The sequence below is a fragment of the Daldinia childiae genome (assembly GCF_008694065.1).
Source record: "Daldinia childiae strain JS-1345 chromosome Unknown Scaffold3, whole genome shotgun sequence".
Taxonomy (NCBI): domain Eukaryota; kingdom Fungi; phylum Ascomycota; class Sordariomycetes; order Xylariales; family Hypoxylaceae; genus Daldinia; species Daldinia childiae.
The window spans coordinates 1,177,023-1,193,058 of record NW_022984644.1 but is presented as its reverse complement, the minus strand read 5'-3'; the positions used below and the strand labels follow the sequence as shown (position 1 = coordinate 1,193,058).

At 46.8% G+C, this 16,036-nt stretch overlaps 6 protein-coding genes across 6 annotated transcripts; 2 read left to right on the top strand and 4 right to left on the bottom strand.

Moving 5' to 3' along the window:
- Positions 1 to 915: 915 nt before the first annotated feature.
- GL218_03063 (putative cytochrome b5) lies at positions 916 to 1,516 on the bottom strand (the record flags this gene model as incomplete). Its single annotated transcript, XM_033579608.1, has 3 exons — positions 916 to 1,080; positions 1,161 to 1,275; positions 1,401 to 1,516. The coding sequence occupies 3 exons, from the start codon at positions 1,514 to 1,516 to the stop codon at positions 916 to 918; spliced, it is 396 nt and encodes a 131-aa protein (XP_033437338.1).
- Positions 1,517 to 2,694: 1,178 nt separating this feature from the next.
- On the bottom strand, positions 2,695 to 4,702 carry GL218_03062 (uncharacterized protein; the record flags this gene model as incomplete). Its single annotated transcript, XM_033579607.1, has 2 exons — positions 2,695 to 4,452; positions 4,514 to 4,702. The coding sequence occupies 2 exons, from the start codon at positions 4,700 to 4,702 to the stop codon at positions 2,695 to 2,697; spliced, it is 1,947 nt and encodes a 648-aa protein (XP_033437339.1).
- A 1,253-nt stretch (positions 4,703 to 5,955) lies between these two features.
- Positions 5,956 to 6,360, top strand: GL218_03061 (uncharacterized protein; the record flags this gene model as incomplete). Its single annotated transcript, XM_033579606.1, has 1 exon — positions 5,956 to 6,360. One exon carries the CDS (start codon positions 5,956 to 5,958, stop codon positions 6,358 to 6,360), a length of 405 nt encoding a protein of 134 aa, XP_033437340.1.
- An 808-nt stretch (positions 6,361 to 7,168) lies between these two features.
- On the bottom strand, positions 7,169 to 8,312 carry GL218_03060 (F-actin-capping protein subunit alpha; the record flags this gene model as incomplete). The annotated part of the gene is made up of 5 exons (XM_033579605.1): positions 7,169 to 7,514; positions 7,595 to 7,732; positions 7,901 to 8,096; positions 8,172 to 8,190; positions 8,256 to 8,312. The coding sequence occupies 5 exons, from the start codon at positions 8,310 to 8,312 to the stop codon at positions 7,169 to 7,171; spliced, it is 756 nt and encodes a 251-aa protein (XP_033437341.1).
- A 523-nt stretch (positions 8,313 to 8,835) lies between these two features.
- GL218_03059 (2-oxoisovalerate dehydrogenase subunit beta, mitochondrial) lies at positions 8,836 to 10,114 on the bottom strand (the record flags this gene model as incomplete). The annotated part of the gene is made up of 2 exons (XM_033579604.1): positions 8,836 to 8,873; positions 8,932 to 10,114. The coding sequence occupies 2 exons, from the start codon at positions 10,112 to 10,114 to the stop codon at positions 8,836 to 8,838; spliced, it is 1,221 nt and encodes a 406-aa protein (XP_033436542.1).
- A 1,255-nt stretch (positions 10,115 to 11,369) lies between these two features.
- Positions 11,370 to 13,107, top strand: GL218_03058 (putative glucan 1,3-beta-glucosidase D; the record flags this gene model as incomplete). The annotated part of the gene is made up of 2 exons (XM_033579603.1): positions 11,370 to 11,484; positions 11,534 to 13,107. 2 exons carry the CDS (start codon positions 11,370 to 11,372, stop codon positions 13,105 to 13,107), a joined length of 1,689 nt encoding a protein of 562 aa, XP_033436541.1.
- Positions 13,108 to 16,036: the final 2,929 nt, after the last annotated feature.

Genomic DNA, 16,036 nt, shown 5'->3' with positions numbered 1-16,036 from the left:
GATGAGTGGTTTGAGATAGATTTCTGTAATGTATGTGATGTAGCGACGAGAAGGTTGGTTAATGAAAGCGATCTCGTCAAAGAGACGGATAAAGAAAGAAAGAAGAATGGAATCTTCAAGACGAGGCTGAGTAAAGTTTAATTGTTAGGTACATGTACCAGGTAATGTTCTAAGATTAGGTCCACTATATTGCGATCAAAGTACGTCCACACGTGGCTTGAAAGTAAAAAGTGCAGTGGTGTAGTGGGGGGCTTGAATGTAGCTTTTTAGTGAGACGACAGGCCTAACCTTAAAATCAAAGATGCAGGTTCAGGATACGTATTTTATTTGCAAATATTAGTATTTAGTGAATTATCGAGTTGATATTATTCTATTATTATTTTGAATGGCTAAGATATTTTCCGGACAAACAGTAACAGGTGGGTATTAATGTAAGAAGTAAAAGAAATGATACGTAGCTGGAACTGGAAACCAAATTCTAATCTGTGATGGCCACATGCTCAAATTTCAAATCAGATGCTGAAATGGAACAGTATTATTGGAAAACGCACTGAATGCGTGTGGCTAATAATTGGAGATAATATTTTTAATTGCATTAATTGATTACTATTTCCCTACTACTTTAGATCATCGGGGTTTATTAAAACTGCTTCTTATTAAAGTGACCGCTATCTCCTAGCTAGCCAGCTCTACTAAATTTGAATAACCATTTCTTCACCTGACTTCCTGGTTCTCAATTAACCAAGTAGTCTGATGATGATAGGACATGTACTAATACGTTATGAAGAACCAAATAGCCCGATCTATTAAGTGCTCATCAAATACATTGCCGAGAGGATATCGATCGTCCATCGCTTGAATCATGCTGTACGCTCTTAACCTCCCAAACATTTCCTGCCGAATATACGAATTCGTCTAAGCCTCCTTGCCTTGCTGCGACTGGAGGTATTGGAAAGCACCGAAACCGAGTATACCTCCGATGAAGATAATAGCGTACACAGCAGTTCCCAAACCAGCAGAGCTTGTGTTGGCGGCAGGCGCAAGGGAGGACTGTTGGGCCTTGGGGGACGGGTCACCGGGCTATATCCAAAGACTGTCAGCATATCGGAGCAGGAGAGGTATAGTAGATTAAAGTATAGAGAAGAGTATGGGATTCTCACATTTCGCTTAAGAGTACCGACGAGGAGTTGCTCTAAGGTTTCTCGGGCTTCGCGCTGTGGCCGACATCTTCGAAAGCCTCTGTCGCATCTTGGCCACCAACATCTAGCATAACCTCTTCACCACCGCTATAATGCAAACGAGTCAGCTTACATGCTATTAAGTCCGAACGGTGACAATGGGTTGCCGGGGCGTGGGAAAGAATTGCGATGGGAATTCGTATAATGCGCTGGAGCACTTACGGATGTTCGTCGACGAATTTTGTACAATCGTAGATCTTATCGTGGATAACGACAAAAAGATCTTTCTTGGTGTTGTGCTCGGCAACATCCTGGTAGGTATACTCCTTGTCCGCCATTTTGAATTTGTTGTCTAAATCTTTAAGGATAAAGGAAGAAATTTGTCAATAGCGATGGCTTGTTATGCAGACACAATAATGCGATCTGGACTTTCGAGTCGAGATGAGGGCACACTCGGAAACGGAGTTCGGGGATTGTTGAGAGGAACTTTGGAAAGTTGGGGGATAAGAAGGCTTGTGAAATTGTATTGGTGGTTGATTTCTTTAAGTTGAACTGTCTTCTCCCCTAGAAATTTCGGAGCTAGCGGTCTGCGGAGTACACGGCCGCCCAAATCCTAACAAGTTCTAGCGAATCAGGGTTTCCCTAATTCATTTATCAATGTGCTGTGGGGACTATTGGGTGAGATCACCTAAGATGATGGGTCAATGGACCCTTAGATTGGTTAGATTGGTTAGCTGGCTGGTGTTACACCCTAGTAGGTAGACTAGTGGACGCGTGGGAGATGTACTTACCTACCTGAAAGTTAGAGTTATGTACCATTTATGCACACCTCGGCTGGTCGGTTATGTATTCCTCTAAGGACCGGATAGCGGATCGGTACCTGCTATGTGAGCATAAGAGGTACCTAGGTAGTATTGCACAACTCATTATTCAATTGTACATATTTAACAACCTTTAATTGAGCCTTTCTCAAGTTCTGATAAGGTCACGACATTGAGTCAACTTTTCACACATACATACAAACAAGTATCTACCCAATATAATCAATAAATCTGCAATACATACCACAGAGTTGCTTATTACACCTGTACCCATTATACCTAAAATTAAACAAGTTGTTATTTATGTTATCTCTATAAATTTATCATGGATCTATATCGTATCTATACCAATGCCCCCCTTCTCCTTATAAACCAATCAGTAAGGTCCAAATCCGAGGCTTCCGTCGGATCTTATTCATGCTGAATGATGGCATACATATATCTTGTATCACATTTGGTACTATATAGGTAGCTATGACCTGTCAGTTATAAGCATACCGGGGTAGTTGTCTTACCTTAGGTATACTAGGTACCTCTCTCACCCTTTGAGCAAAACACCCCAGAGAAGTTCCGCATATTTTACTAGAAGAGACCTCTCATCTATAGAGACGATGTGTTAAGGTAAGTATTTCTAAGCGGTGAAATCGATCCTTCTCGACAGACTCGGGATACCACATCGTGGAATCCGAGCTGGCTTACTTGAACGAATACGAAGAGCGGGGGTTACCAAGAGCATCGAACGAGCTGCAAAAAAGTTCCCTACCTACACAAGATTGAAAAACTCTGCCTGGCTCTCGCTCGTCTTTCCATTGCTCAACAGCCTCCCCGGCCATCAACCCGGGGACATAACACTCTCCGATGAAAGAATATTTGCCCTCACCGAGCTCCCGAATTACATAAGGCACTTTACCACCAAATAGGATCACGACCATATCATCCCTTTCTATTGTTTCGGGACCTATCCCCATCAAATTTCCTGCCGTGACGAAAAACCGTCTATGCAAGCAAACCCTTGCAAAGGCTTCGTGGAACCGGATTGAACTCGAAGACTTCCAAAGAGTATCTGACCACTTCCATTTTTGGCCAATTCCTGAAACTGGTATTCGCTTCCCGAACTGCTGAAGTAGCCATTGTGCTGCATCATCGAGGAAGTCAGGATCCTCGTTGATCGGCTGTTTCGTATCGCTGAGGCCTGCCGTGAGCGTTGAAATAAATGTGCGCGGTATATTCTTTGGCTGATACATATCTGGCCTCCTCTCTTCCTGGCTATTCACATTGTCGGCCCAAGGTGCTATCAAACTCCAGGCCGCTCCAACAAAATCACGCTCTTCCTTATATGTCCTGTGTCGGAATCCGTAGCTTACAAGTTTATCCCCGTACACTCTTATTCCACCCAGGGGAACCCTAATTCCCCTGACGGAAAGACATCCTGGGTCGGTAGAATCACCAATAGTCAGATGTTCATTACTGTTTGCGTTATATGGTGGATTATCCTGGTTATGGCTAACCAACTCAACGCATGCTTTTGGCTGACTCCAGTCTGGTACCCAAGATGGCCACGCTGTGGTTTTTAGCCCTTGGATTCCACCGGCATGAGATAATGCCGAAAGTTCCCCGTGTTCTATCAGGAGGAAGCGAATCACGTTCTGGTAAACTTCATTGATGGGATTACCGTAGACCGGTTCGATTAGCGGGTCAAGCCTGTCTGTATTTGCAGTCTCTTCTGCTAAACTGTAGGTTGCATATACCTTGTCTTCTTTGAGAGTTGATTTCCTCCCTCGAAGGTCTCGTAGCATCTGAAGTAAGGGCCGTCTCTTCCCCGGTGTCATATGCATATGCCACATCGCGGCTACTTCGGATATTGGCAGAAGGTCTCCTAGCTCTCCCTTAAATTCAACGTTAGTAGGCAACGCAAAGCCGTGCGTCTGAAACCACGTGGCCGCTTGCCCCAAGGCTGTCCATTGAACCTCCCAGTCTCCTAAGATAGCTATCGCCCGTGGAGCAAGAACAACTTCCTGCACAATCCAAACACGTTGGAACCATAGATTGTCGAAGAACTCGCGGAGGTACTGCCAATCTTCAGCCGACGCGTTAGGAAACCCGTGTACTAAATTCCGGTAGACGGCATCTGCAGCAGATTTTGATGCCGTAGGGTAAATCTCTCCGGCCTGGACGTTCCTCAACGCTTGTGCGATCATCGTGAGGACGACCGGCATCTTCCCGCGCTGACCGATGGGCTTGCTCCGTTGTGTTAAGAATACGGGTACCCCTGTTAGTAGTTGCAATTCCGGAGGTGGCCGATTAGTCGGATATGCGGTATTTGGTAATTTACCTAGCCATATCTTGACCGTATGGGCGTTGGCATAGACCCTGTCTATCGACTTCACATGTAGCGACTTCTCAGCATTATCCTTTTGGTTGATGCAGAGCGCGTCGATCCAGATGGGCCTTTCCTATGTCAGATTGTTACGATTCGAACGTCATTAATTCCCAGTCAGAACAAGATGGCCTCACCTGCTGAAAGTCGGAATGCCCTCGCTCTTCTTGCCGATTAGAGGCGAATTCGCGCCAAACGTTGCGACTCGAATGAAGAGGGTGATTTTCTGGCCAAGTGATGACCGAGTCCCAGCGTGGAAGCGGACGGAGATATCTCATGGCCTCAATCAAGTTTTTCGTAACTGTCATCCTCTGGCCATTGCACATGATGGGTTCTTCGGATAGCTCGGTACCCCAAACGTATGATATCGCGTCAAATGTCGGCGCCTGTTCTACGTCGGCGACTATGACTAGACTACAGTTGATCGCCTCAGATGCAAACCCCGGGACGATTGATAATAAACGTATAGACCCTGCCGGAAGGGGTTGGTAAATCTGCTGGTTTGCCATCGTATTGCACTCGACATGAATGTTTATCGAGATGATACTCTTCTATCCTGCCTCCATAAATGATATAATGTTGATAGTAGTATCTGATTTGAATATCGCAAGGTACTTGAAGAAGTAGATCTTAAGAGCCCCCACTACTATTTTTGATATACAATATATGTAGGTAGGTATCTGATCTATTTATATTGTTCCTACATGAAACGCCTTCCTATAGGCCGTAATGTCTTAAAGCCACTCACGTTGAATCGGCGCTTGTGTTCAGCTACATATCTGACTTATGGGTATCTAACTTATTCGGTACGGTGGGGTTTCATTTGATGCTGGATGGATGCTGATCCTTGGACTAGGTCGACATGTCACATAGTATGAGAAGAGAAGACTTTCGCAATCTTCATCTCCAACCTCAGTTTCTTTCTCATCGAAAATACAACTTTATATTCATCCGAAGGCAGTAAGACTTGATCTATTTTATCCGCACAAGATGAATATAATTTTCAACATCAGGAGAGATCTTGCGTTACGGAATGCTAGTAAGTTTTGATTAAGCAATATGTAGATATATCACGGCTCGTTACTGAGCAAGTCTATAGCTGTCTATGCGCAATGGTAACTACCTAACCTACAAAATTCATCACGATATGTGACACCCTTATTCAACTCATTCTCCTAGGTTCGGCGTTCTATCAGCCCTCTCTTTCATATTAACTAGAGTCTTTTGGATTACCGCATACGATGATTCTAACGAGGACATCCGAAAATACGAAATCGCGGTTAGATTATTAGATATGATGTATGTCTACCAAGAAGCTCTCTCTAAACTAGGTATCCCGTCACCCTTTTAGAATCATTCCTAAGCGTTCACCAGTTTCTTCCCGCTCTGTCTATTCTTAATGGAGACACCTCCTAGCTCCCGCCGCTGGCGTTTGTCCTTTGGCGTCAGTCTGTTTTGGTGTTTCGCCCGTACGATGATCGACTTCATGTTATCCATGTCAGGGTTTTTCCAAAGAGATGGGCCGGTGGCTATTATCTTGTTTTTCGGAAGTTTTATGGGGCTATCGCTATACTTCACTATGGCCGCCTCACTGCTTCTCCGAGGTGAATCGGAGGACTTTTACTCTTGCCGCTCCCGAACATTGTTCTACGCAGCCTATACGTTCTCCATCGCTGGCGGGGGCCGCGGAAATCCCTTTGGCCCCCCTTATACCTGCACTATATCGCCTTTCTGGTTTCTTCGCCCGGGACAGGTCTTCGCATTGGGATGGTGGTTCCGCACATCGAAGTGCGTCGAGTTGGCAGAGATATTTTCGGCGATGGCGGCGCTGGCATATTTCGTTGCGTATTGGGTTGGGCACGAGTACGTGTTCACACGAACACTCGGAGGCCCTGGTGTTGAGCTTATGCCGCGGGTCACTACTGGACCGACACCACGAGATGAATCTATCGGGCAGGATGAGGGGAGAATTATGTTGTCTTGATTATATTGCGCGGGAATAAGATCGTTTTAATTTATACGACGGTATTACATTAGCAAAAGAAAAAAATAAAATAAAAGGGGAAATAAAATAAGAGAAAAAAAAAGGCCAAAAAAGTTCGGAATTATACACATTCTGTCGCATTCATAAACATTGAGTTGAACGAGTTGACCTCCTCGTAATCCTGCGAAGTCCGAAGTACAAGTCCTATGAAAAACCTTTTGAGGGGTTATTTCTATCCTTTCATCACCTAAACCGCTAAGCCAATTGCCACTTTGACCTTGAGATTTCGGATCCGGGGTGATGGACTGTGCATTTATTACAATATTTAACTTACCTTGCGATTCCTATGACAACTGCACCTGGCAACCGTGCGCCAACGAGGGAGGGGTACCGGCTGATGTCTTCTGTACGTACAGCAGTTCAGAATAGGTGTACCTATGGTAGTAACTGTAGTCTACTTTGGTATTCTCTAGTGGTAAAATAGATAGCTCTTTTCTACTCAGTTAAATGCATTCGTGTCTGGTGGTCTAGAGGTGTATACGGAAACCTAAGCACTTATAGTGGTGAAATAAAATATGCAACATAGATTCCATCTAACTTTCAAGTCCCTTGGGCAAATACTCGAGACATAAACTCTACTAATCTTTCGTATTCATCAAAACGTCCCTGTTCAGCATATGCTAAGCTAAATTACTCAGGCTAGCTAAGTAAATACAACACTACGGCCTCCCCAAAGTCGACCAATATTCCATTCCACATCACACCACCAACAAAAATATCTAGCAGCACCCCTTCCTCCTAGCCACTACTATCTTCTAGCAGCCCCTCCAATGTCCTGTCCGACACGGTAACTCGCGACCTTATCCCACTCGATCTTCTGGCGCGTGACGGGCAACTGTCTCCGCAGGCCCTTGAAGGCGCCTTCGCTTAGGCTCGTAAATCCCCTGTTTAGTTCTTCCTGATATTTGCGCTCGGCGGCGCTGATGTCCTTTACGATGCCGGCTCCGGTGCCTGATGATACGGATGCGGTGATGGGCTTATTGGTGAGTAGACGTACGTTGCCGTCTTCGTAGTAGTGAACGTCGACTTTGACGCTGCCCTCGATGCTGCTGCTCGAAGGGTCGAAGATGTAGAGGGAGCGCCAGCGGCCGTTCCTGTGGATAGGTGAGCAATTTGTTTTGCATTGCTTTGCTAATGATGGTGTTTTGGAGGTTGAGGAAAGGGGTTTACGTACCAGTAGTTGTTCGGGCTATACTTGTTGGCTACGATTATGATGGCGACCTTAGAGTCTCCCTCGATCGAGTACACGCCATACGAGCCGTTCGGGAAGTGCTCCTTAACGTATGACGAGACGCTTTTTAGTGTCGACTTCCTGCACGCTGCCTATCAGCCAGCCACTCTATACCAATACTCATAGACATATTGCCTTTCTAGTCGTTTTTTATCTATTTATTATAGCTTAGGGAGGCCATGCGTACACTAAATCTGCTTGAGGTCCTTCTAGCACGTAGCTCTGGACGTTGCTCGCTTTCTGGGTGACATGGTCGAAGGTGAAGCTTGACGAGCTCTCAACGTCGTAGTATCGTCCGTCGCGAGGGAGCTATGTGAGCTGATGATAACTTGTTGGCTGCTACCAGGCAGCTTAGCGGTGACGAACTGCTCCTCGTTGTACCTCTCGAAGGCGGGTCCTAGTCTAGAGACAATATCGGGTTCGTTGAAGGTTAGAGCTTTGATATCTATAGTTATGATTAAATATTAGGTTTGTATATGTATAGCGTGATTGGATGAAGAGATAAGGGGTTCGAGCGTACCGTTTATGACATCTGCGAGCTGTTCGGTATCTGTAAGTCAGCTTGCGATGCCCGACTTATATAAAAGGTAGCTGTAGAACATACCTCGCCAGGGGGTGCACCTTCTACAAAAGACTCGACCGTTTCTAAAGAAGTAGCCATATTTGGTCTATATTGGGTCTGTATTATTGTGAAGAGGTTCAAGTCCGAAGAAGGGATTAATTAAGGTATTATCAGTAAAAATATCACAAGCGTTGTCGTCTCCGTCGCCCCAATTTAGTCTTGACTTATTGAAACTAATTGAAACGTAGGGAGCGCGGGGCAACTAAGTGGGGGCTATAGGATTTATCGATAAGATATTCAGGTACATCAAGTACAAAATACACTGCATAATCTGCACTCTTTTTCATTATCTGCTTTTATGTTAATTTCTCCCTTGTCTTCTGAGCATCTGAAGGCTTCAACATCTGGGGATTTAATATTCTAGCTTTATTCTTAAGCTGTAATAAGGTATATATACCTAACTTAAAGTATTTACTTAAGGTCTCATCTTAATGGATTTATCGACTTTCCTAACACTATTTCTTTTCCCCCCCCATCCCAAAATTTCAAATATACTAGATCGCAACTCATATGCATAACGGTATTTACAGAATACTCATGTCTTAAGTATAACATCTACTGTTTAATATTCTAACAGCTTCTTTATGCCGTCATATATTCCTATACCATGGTTAGCGCCATCCATAGGAAAAACACAATGACAGCTTCAAAAACTTACTAGCTACGTCGGGAATGTTGAACTTCTCAAACATTAATGGGGTGAATATACTCCATCCTGCTACTCGCGACACCGGAGCTTCGAGTCTTATAAACGTGTCTGGGTCCTCCTGGATCGCCGCGGCCACTTCGGCCCCTATTCCTGCGTTTACCATGGATTCGTGCACCACCATACATCTCCCCGTCTTCCGTACGCTCTCGAAGACGCACTCTTTGTCCCAAGGATATACGGTTCGAAGGTCAATGAGTTCTATCGAAATTCCTAAGTCTTCCTCTGCTTTTTGAATCGCAGCACTACAAGTGTATAGCGGCTGTCCGTATGAGATAATAGTAACGTCCTTGCCCTCCTTAAGTATCTCTGCCTTGGAGAGGGGCAAGGTATATGGATTTGTAGGCACTTGTTCGACAGCCGCTCGGTACAGGATTTTGGGTTCCAGGAAAACACAAGGGTCATTACTCCTAATAGCAGAAAGCAATAGTCCCTTGGCTTGTAGCGGAGATCTCGGCATTATCACTCTTAAACCAGGAATATGAGTGAAAAGGCTCTCGGGTGACTGTGAATGGTACAGTGCTCCGTGACCGACGCCTCCGCACGGCATCCGCACCGTCAGGCCGCCCGCACTTCTTCCGGTCCCTCCTTCGCGGTATCTGTATTTCGCGGCCTCATTTACTAATTGGTCGAACGCAGGGTAGACGTAGTCTGCGAACTGGATTTCCGCTACGGGTCGCATACCCTCGGCAGCTAACCCAATGCCAAATCCCATGATACCTTGCTCTGTCAGAGGTGTATTGAAGACGCGAGCTCCTCCAAAATTCTCGGCAAGCTTCATCGTGCAGCGGAATACGCCACCAAAGGATACATCTTCGCCAAATACCAGAACGTTCTCATCCTCGGCAAGCGCTATGGATAGGGCATCGTTTATGGCTTGGAATAAGTTCATACGTTTCGCCGTACCATTTCTAGCTTCAGGAGGTAATTCTGGGTTAGAAAGTGCTGCCTGCGAGCTGTGTGCTAATAGTGGCGTTGTCGAGTAGTCAGGTGGTAGGTTGAGTCGCGCATTCGGTGGATGCGTAGAGTAGTTTCGACGTCGTGATGAGCATACAGCCGGTCGCCTGCACTTATACAGCCTATTGATAGGTGTAGATGCTTTCGCAAGTGGACGAAGTGAAATACAACTCTTCATTTTTACGGTGCTACTTGCTATCTGTGCGGATTCATATCTAGCTATAGATCGAAAGTCTTCTGAGAAGCAGAAGTGGAATGTAAGAAATCGGTGAAGTCAATCGAGGCCGTCCAAGGCCGTCATACACATGGAGAAGTTGAGAACCGAACGTCGCTTAGTTGCGGCAATTCGGTTTACATAGGGAATCTCGAATTGAAAAAACCCCACAATCTACGAAGTACGCAGCCCACGAGACCTAACGTTAGGTAGGTACCTTAGGTACCTAAGCTAAGCCCCGCTAGTTGTACCATTAAGCCCGCTGTAGGTCTTAGCTATATGTTTTGTACCCACGTACCTACCGTCATGGCCCAGTCTCCTGGGTGTCGGAAAGTCTTGGCCTTATCCGCAATTGGAGACAGCATCTCTCGTATTTCCCAACTTTTACAAGGATTAATAACTTGGAAGAGATAGTTGCCCGGTCAACCATAGATTCACCTTTGAGTTACACGAAACTCTTGGCCACGCAAGCTTAAACGGTTTATTCCAAGGAACTTGACGCAATCGATAAATTAATGCAGATACTTTCCGCAAAGGGCCTGCATATCTATCTACCTTAAAGATTGAGATACTCCTTACGTGTCTGTGAATGTATACTATATCATCTATATTGTAGTCTTAATTTTCTCATTCCTTATACCCATGGCGCATGACGAAGTGGAATCGGATGGTCATCGGCGTAGGGATTCCGAGGCGCATCATAAACGACATAAGAAACGGAGGTCTAGAGAACATGGCTCAAAGAGGCCTACATCAGGTCCGGAGGGGACATCACGGGGTACGGCTCAAAGGCTTTCTATGGGCGCACTTGCTCAATTGAATGAGCATAACTCCCTCGAGCCTGCGGAGGAACCGCCAAAAGAACGGGAGCGTAAACCGAAAAGAGACCGACCCCGACGGGAAGAGTATAGGGCCGTCGATATTGAATACGAGTCACCTAGGAGAGCGCGGCGCTCGAGGGGCGACCATGCGCATTCCGAAGGGGAGTATGAATCACTAGGAGGGAAGACGGCGAAAGAGATACCGAGACGGGGAAAGAGTTCGCGAAAGAGGATATGAATCTCAGGATGTGGAGGATCGACGACACCGGCGACGACATCGCGATATAGACACCGAGGACGAAGAGGTTATACTAAGAAACAAGGAACGAAGACATCGCAAAAAAGACAGAAGAGTAGTTAGCGGAGCTATCGTAGAGGAGGGGAGGGCAACTTCGCGAATGAGGGGCGGCGCCGCGAGTAAACATAGCAGTTATGATAGCTATGATAGTATCGCAAAGGAGAAAGCGGGCATGCAATGGAAGATACCAGGAACCGTCAGGAAGAAGAAACGATGTAGGTTGAAAAGGCCTAGTGCCAGACATGTTATTAACATTTCCGATAGGGATCATAGCAGGCGTCGCGCTTGTGATACTCATCATTATCATAGCGGTAGCAGTCGTCGTGAGCAAGAAGAATCAGGCCAACGACTCTGGCTCGCATAAGTCTAATCTCGACGATATCTCACAAAATAGCGTCCCTCCAGCTGCTCGGGGGACTTATCTAGACCCTTTCACATGGTATGAGACGACAGACCTTAACGTAACATATACGAACGAAACAGTGGGTGACCTGCCGGTTATGGGACTTTTCATGGACTGGGACGACTCCAAGTCTGCCAACGACAAGGTCCCGGCTATTGAGAAGTCCTGGGGGGACTACGCAAAAACACCAGCACGCGGTGTTAATCTAGGTGGCTGGCTCTCGCTCGAACCCTTCATTACGCCTTCGCTATTTAACTACGACAGTAGATTGGGCATCATTGACGAGTGGACTCTCTGCAAGCATCTCGGTCCCAAAACAGCAGCTTCAACTCTTGAAAAGCACTACGCCACATTTGTTACGGAGCAAACTTTCCAGGAAATACAGGCCGCAGGTTTAGATCACGTTCGAATCCCCTACAGCTACTGGGCCGTGCAGACGTACGATGATGACCCATATGTATTCCGCACTTCGTGGCGTTATCTCCTGCGTGCGATCGAGTGGGCGCGTAAGTACGGGCTACGAGTGAACTTGGACCTCCATGCCTTACCAGGTAGCCAGAATGGCTGGAACCACAGTGGAAGACAAGGTGTAGTCAATTGGCTCAACGGCACCGACGGCAACCTAAATTCACAGCGATCACTCGACGTACACGATCGTCTGACCAAGTTCTTCGCGCAGGACCGCTACAAGAACATCATCACGTTCTACGGCCTAGCAAACGAGCCGCGCATGGTGTCCCTTTCCGCAGACGCCGTTATCTCCTGGACATCAGAGGCGTTCAACCTCGTACGCAAGAACGGAATACAAGCCAACGTTGTGTTCGGAGATGGCTTCATGGGACTAGGCAACTGGCAAGGCAAGCTGCCGGGTATGAACGGGCTGGTGCTTGACGTGCACCAGTATGTCATCTTCAACAACGACCAGATCGTCTACTCACATCAGAAGAAGGTGCAGTACGCCTGCGACGGGTGGACGCAGCAGACGCAGCAGAGCATGGACACATCCACCGGCTTCGGCCCCACCATGTTCGCTGAGTGGTCGCAGGCCGACACTGACTGCGCCAAGTACCTAACAAACGTGGGCTGGGGGAACCGATGGACGGGCACGTACGACTCGGGCAACGCGTCGACCGAGGCCCTAACGCCGAAGTGCCCAACTAAAGACACCTCGTGCAAGTGCGACGATGCCAACGCCGATCCGGGTTCCTACTCGGCTTCGTACAAGAAGTTCCTCAAGATGTTCGCCGAGGCCCAAATGACTAGCTTTGAGAAGGGCTACGGTTGGTGGTACTGGACTTGGGATACTGAGAGCGCGCCTCAGTGGAGCTACAAGAAGGGCCTTGCTGCCGGTATCCTGCCTGACAAGGCATATGATAAGGACTTCAACTGCGATGCAGACGTGCCAGACTTCTCGGATCTAAGTGAGAGTTTTTGATTGGCGATCGCGGTCAAACTTAGGTCATGTCATTTGTTTTGCTCGGGTTTTGCTTTTTTTTTACTGTTTCATTTGCGTGGGGGTTGGCGTCTGGGGAGGCTGGACCGGTGTGTGTTTTAGGTCTCGGCATCTCAACCGTCTGCTTAATCTCCATGCATCTCTACTCATTTTTTGTGGAATGGCAAATTAAGCTAAGGCCGAGTAATCTATAGACAGACGGCTTACCAACCACAACAGCTTACCAATACCTTCTAGCGATGCAGAGGAAATTCAAGTACGGTGCGTAATAAGTCCAAAAGGAGGGTAAACAAGCAAGTAAGCAGCTAAATTCAGCTATGCTGTCAAGCCGGGTTTCACAAACGGGTTAAAGGGGGCGAGAGAGAAGCCGAGAAGGAAGGATTAGCCGCAGGTATACCGCATCCGGTGGCGTTTCTTTCGGCTCCTAGAGAAACCGGAGCGCAAACATTATCTCGTGCGCATAAGATTAGTTGTAGCTATGAGCGTTTTGCATATACGCATTGGCAGGCGGGCTGATTTTATTGACATATATATTGGATATGGTACATGAAGTAGGGAAGAGGAAAGGGGGGGATGGGGGTTATGAGACGGACGAAATGTGGTCTAGGTCTATTAGATGAGCTGTGTATACTCTACGGAGAAATTTAATGATTGCAAGAGGTAATAATGACGAATTAGTACGCGCACTGTTTTCGGCCGATATGTATTGGCACCCAGCATACGGCGCGGTTCTCTTTTCCGAATTATTGTATCAGGCGCTATCTGCGGGATCTGCTTTGCATGGCATGGGAGGCGTGTGTGTCAGAAGGGTAGGATTATGAGGCTCTGCGGTCGAAAAGGAAATGTCAAACAAAAGATAAGGTAGCATGCATGAAGATGATCTCGGTGTGGCTACCGGGAGCGTTTGGACTCGGCCTCTAGGAAAGTAACCCGTTATACACCGAGACCGATGATGTAGGGTGGGGGCCGCCGAAAAGGAGGCTGATGGAACGCACGTTAAAGCTTTGGCTTTGCTTGCCGCGTTTTGCGTACCCTCTCGGCCCCCCCAGCCACAGAGTTGCATTGCGGCTGATCCTACATTGATTGAACTTTTGCTGACAGGTTCGCCGGTTGACAGAAATCTAGATCGATCAAGGCGAGCGTAGCAGATCAGGAGAGAACCGAGAAGTGGCTTGATATGCCCGCGTCTGATGCCGGTGTTTGAATCGTATTGACTGGCCACGGGCGAGCCCGAATACGGTATTATGAGGCTGGAAGCCGGGATTGGATTACATTGCCGCGTATACTGAATAGGTGACTCGTACGATACTCAAGAGGTGGAAATAAAGTGCGAAATAAGCGTGATTACGCAGGATAATCGGCTAGCTGAATGCTGAAGGTCCTGCAAACGGCCACTCATCGTCATATTCATTACAGCTTCATCTAGCTGCCTAGAATAGATACCTTAGCTGAATCCGATAAAGGGCCGACCCGTGCGTCATGATGTTCTAGACTTAACCTAAGATCTAAACCTGACTGTGATAGCCTTGTGATATCGAAGAGATAGTAAGAGGAAACATCAATAACCTGGTTAGTAGACTGTCTATTCTGTTCCATTTGTCACTGTCTGACAAAACTAAAGGAATCTTGCCGTCCTATAGCCGTTTGAATATGTGCCAAGTACACGGCTAGTTGCGGTTCGCAAGTTACTTCCATACTAAGACAAGATTGTTGTGAAGTCCAGGAACGTAGGTATGTAGCGAAGGAGGAGCGGTCATAGCTAGATCTCGGGAGAAACTAGAAATCGCGCCATTCGAAACCCAAGTTCGTACTTCTAAACGCGTTGGGGTATTACCTTTGATGCGTAAATACGACCTGCTCCGGCGGTTATTTCTAAGCTTGGTCTATAGAAATGATGATTACGAGTCGGTAGTTGAGAGAAGACGACATATGTAGCTGGGATGCAAAAGCAGGACCTGCACTAGTGCCTCCTGCACCTGCGGCCGTAAAGATGATTCCACAGCTGAATCCTAGTACGAGTGCCGAGAGACACGTCGATTGATGCTGCAAATGCATCATTTCATGGCCGTCGCGGTCGGAAGTAGCACCTAGCCTTCCGAATACGCTAATTCCCCAACTCCTCGTGGCGATTCAACATTCTTCTTATCTCTTGTTGCTCTAGACTTAGATGCTATCGAGCGCCACTTCATATCGAATGATGTCAAAATTTCTTGCAAGATAGGTCATTGGCTCCTCTTGTCTGCGATGTGCAGCGCCACATAATGATGTTTCGACCCGAGCGTACGAGCTGTAGGACATACTTCTCCTCATCTATTCTTCCCAGTCCGTCGGGCCCTACTACGCGTGAGCTTATTGGTGGCTTTGTAGACGTGCTTGTTGTTTCGACCACTTGGCGATAGATGTATTGATTAACTGTCAGAGGCCTTAGCGGCGGCCTTGTAACCTCGTATCAAGTTTTCAATATATGCCCACAACCGACGTACGAGGAGAGCTAATGAGTGTGTCTTCTACGCAAGATATGACACTGTACCAAATTGCCTTACCAAATTGACGGGTTGCCTGCTTTTAGCCGCTCTCATACCTGCAGGTGGAAAATATAACGCCTCTCTCCTAACCAAGCCCCTCGGTATTACCTAGCTAGGCCTTGGGGATGCTGGGTATCTGTATAAATAACTATAATCACAGAGTTACTAAGAGTGAATTTGCATAGGTACATCAAATATACCAACTTGGAATAGTTTGGAAGTGACCTAGTATTGTCTGTCCGGAAGTCCGAATAGATTATACCATGGCTAGGCCATAATAGTTTCTCCTTTGGGGGGGCTCTCGTCCGTTATGATTGAACGTTATCCAGCACGTTGCCCATAACAAACAATTGTGCGGTCATGTTTGACCTAGAGACTAGTTATTA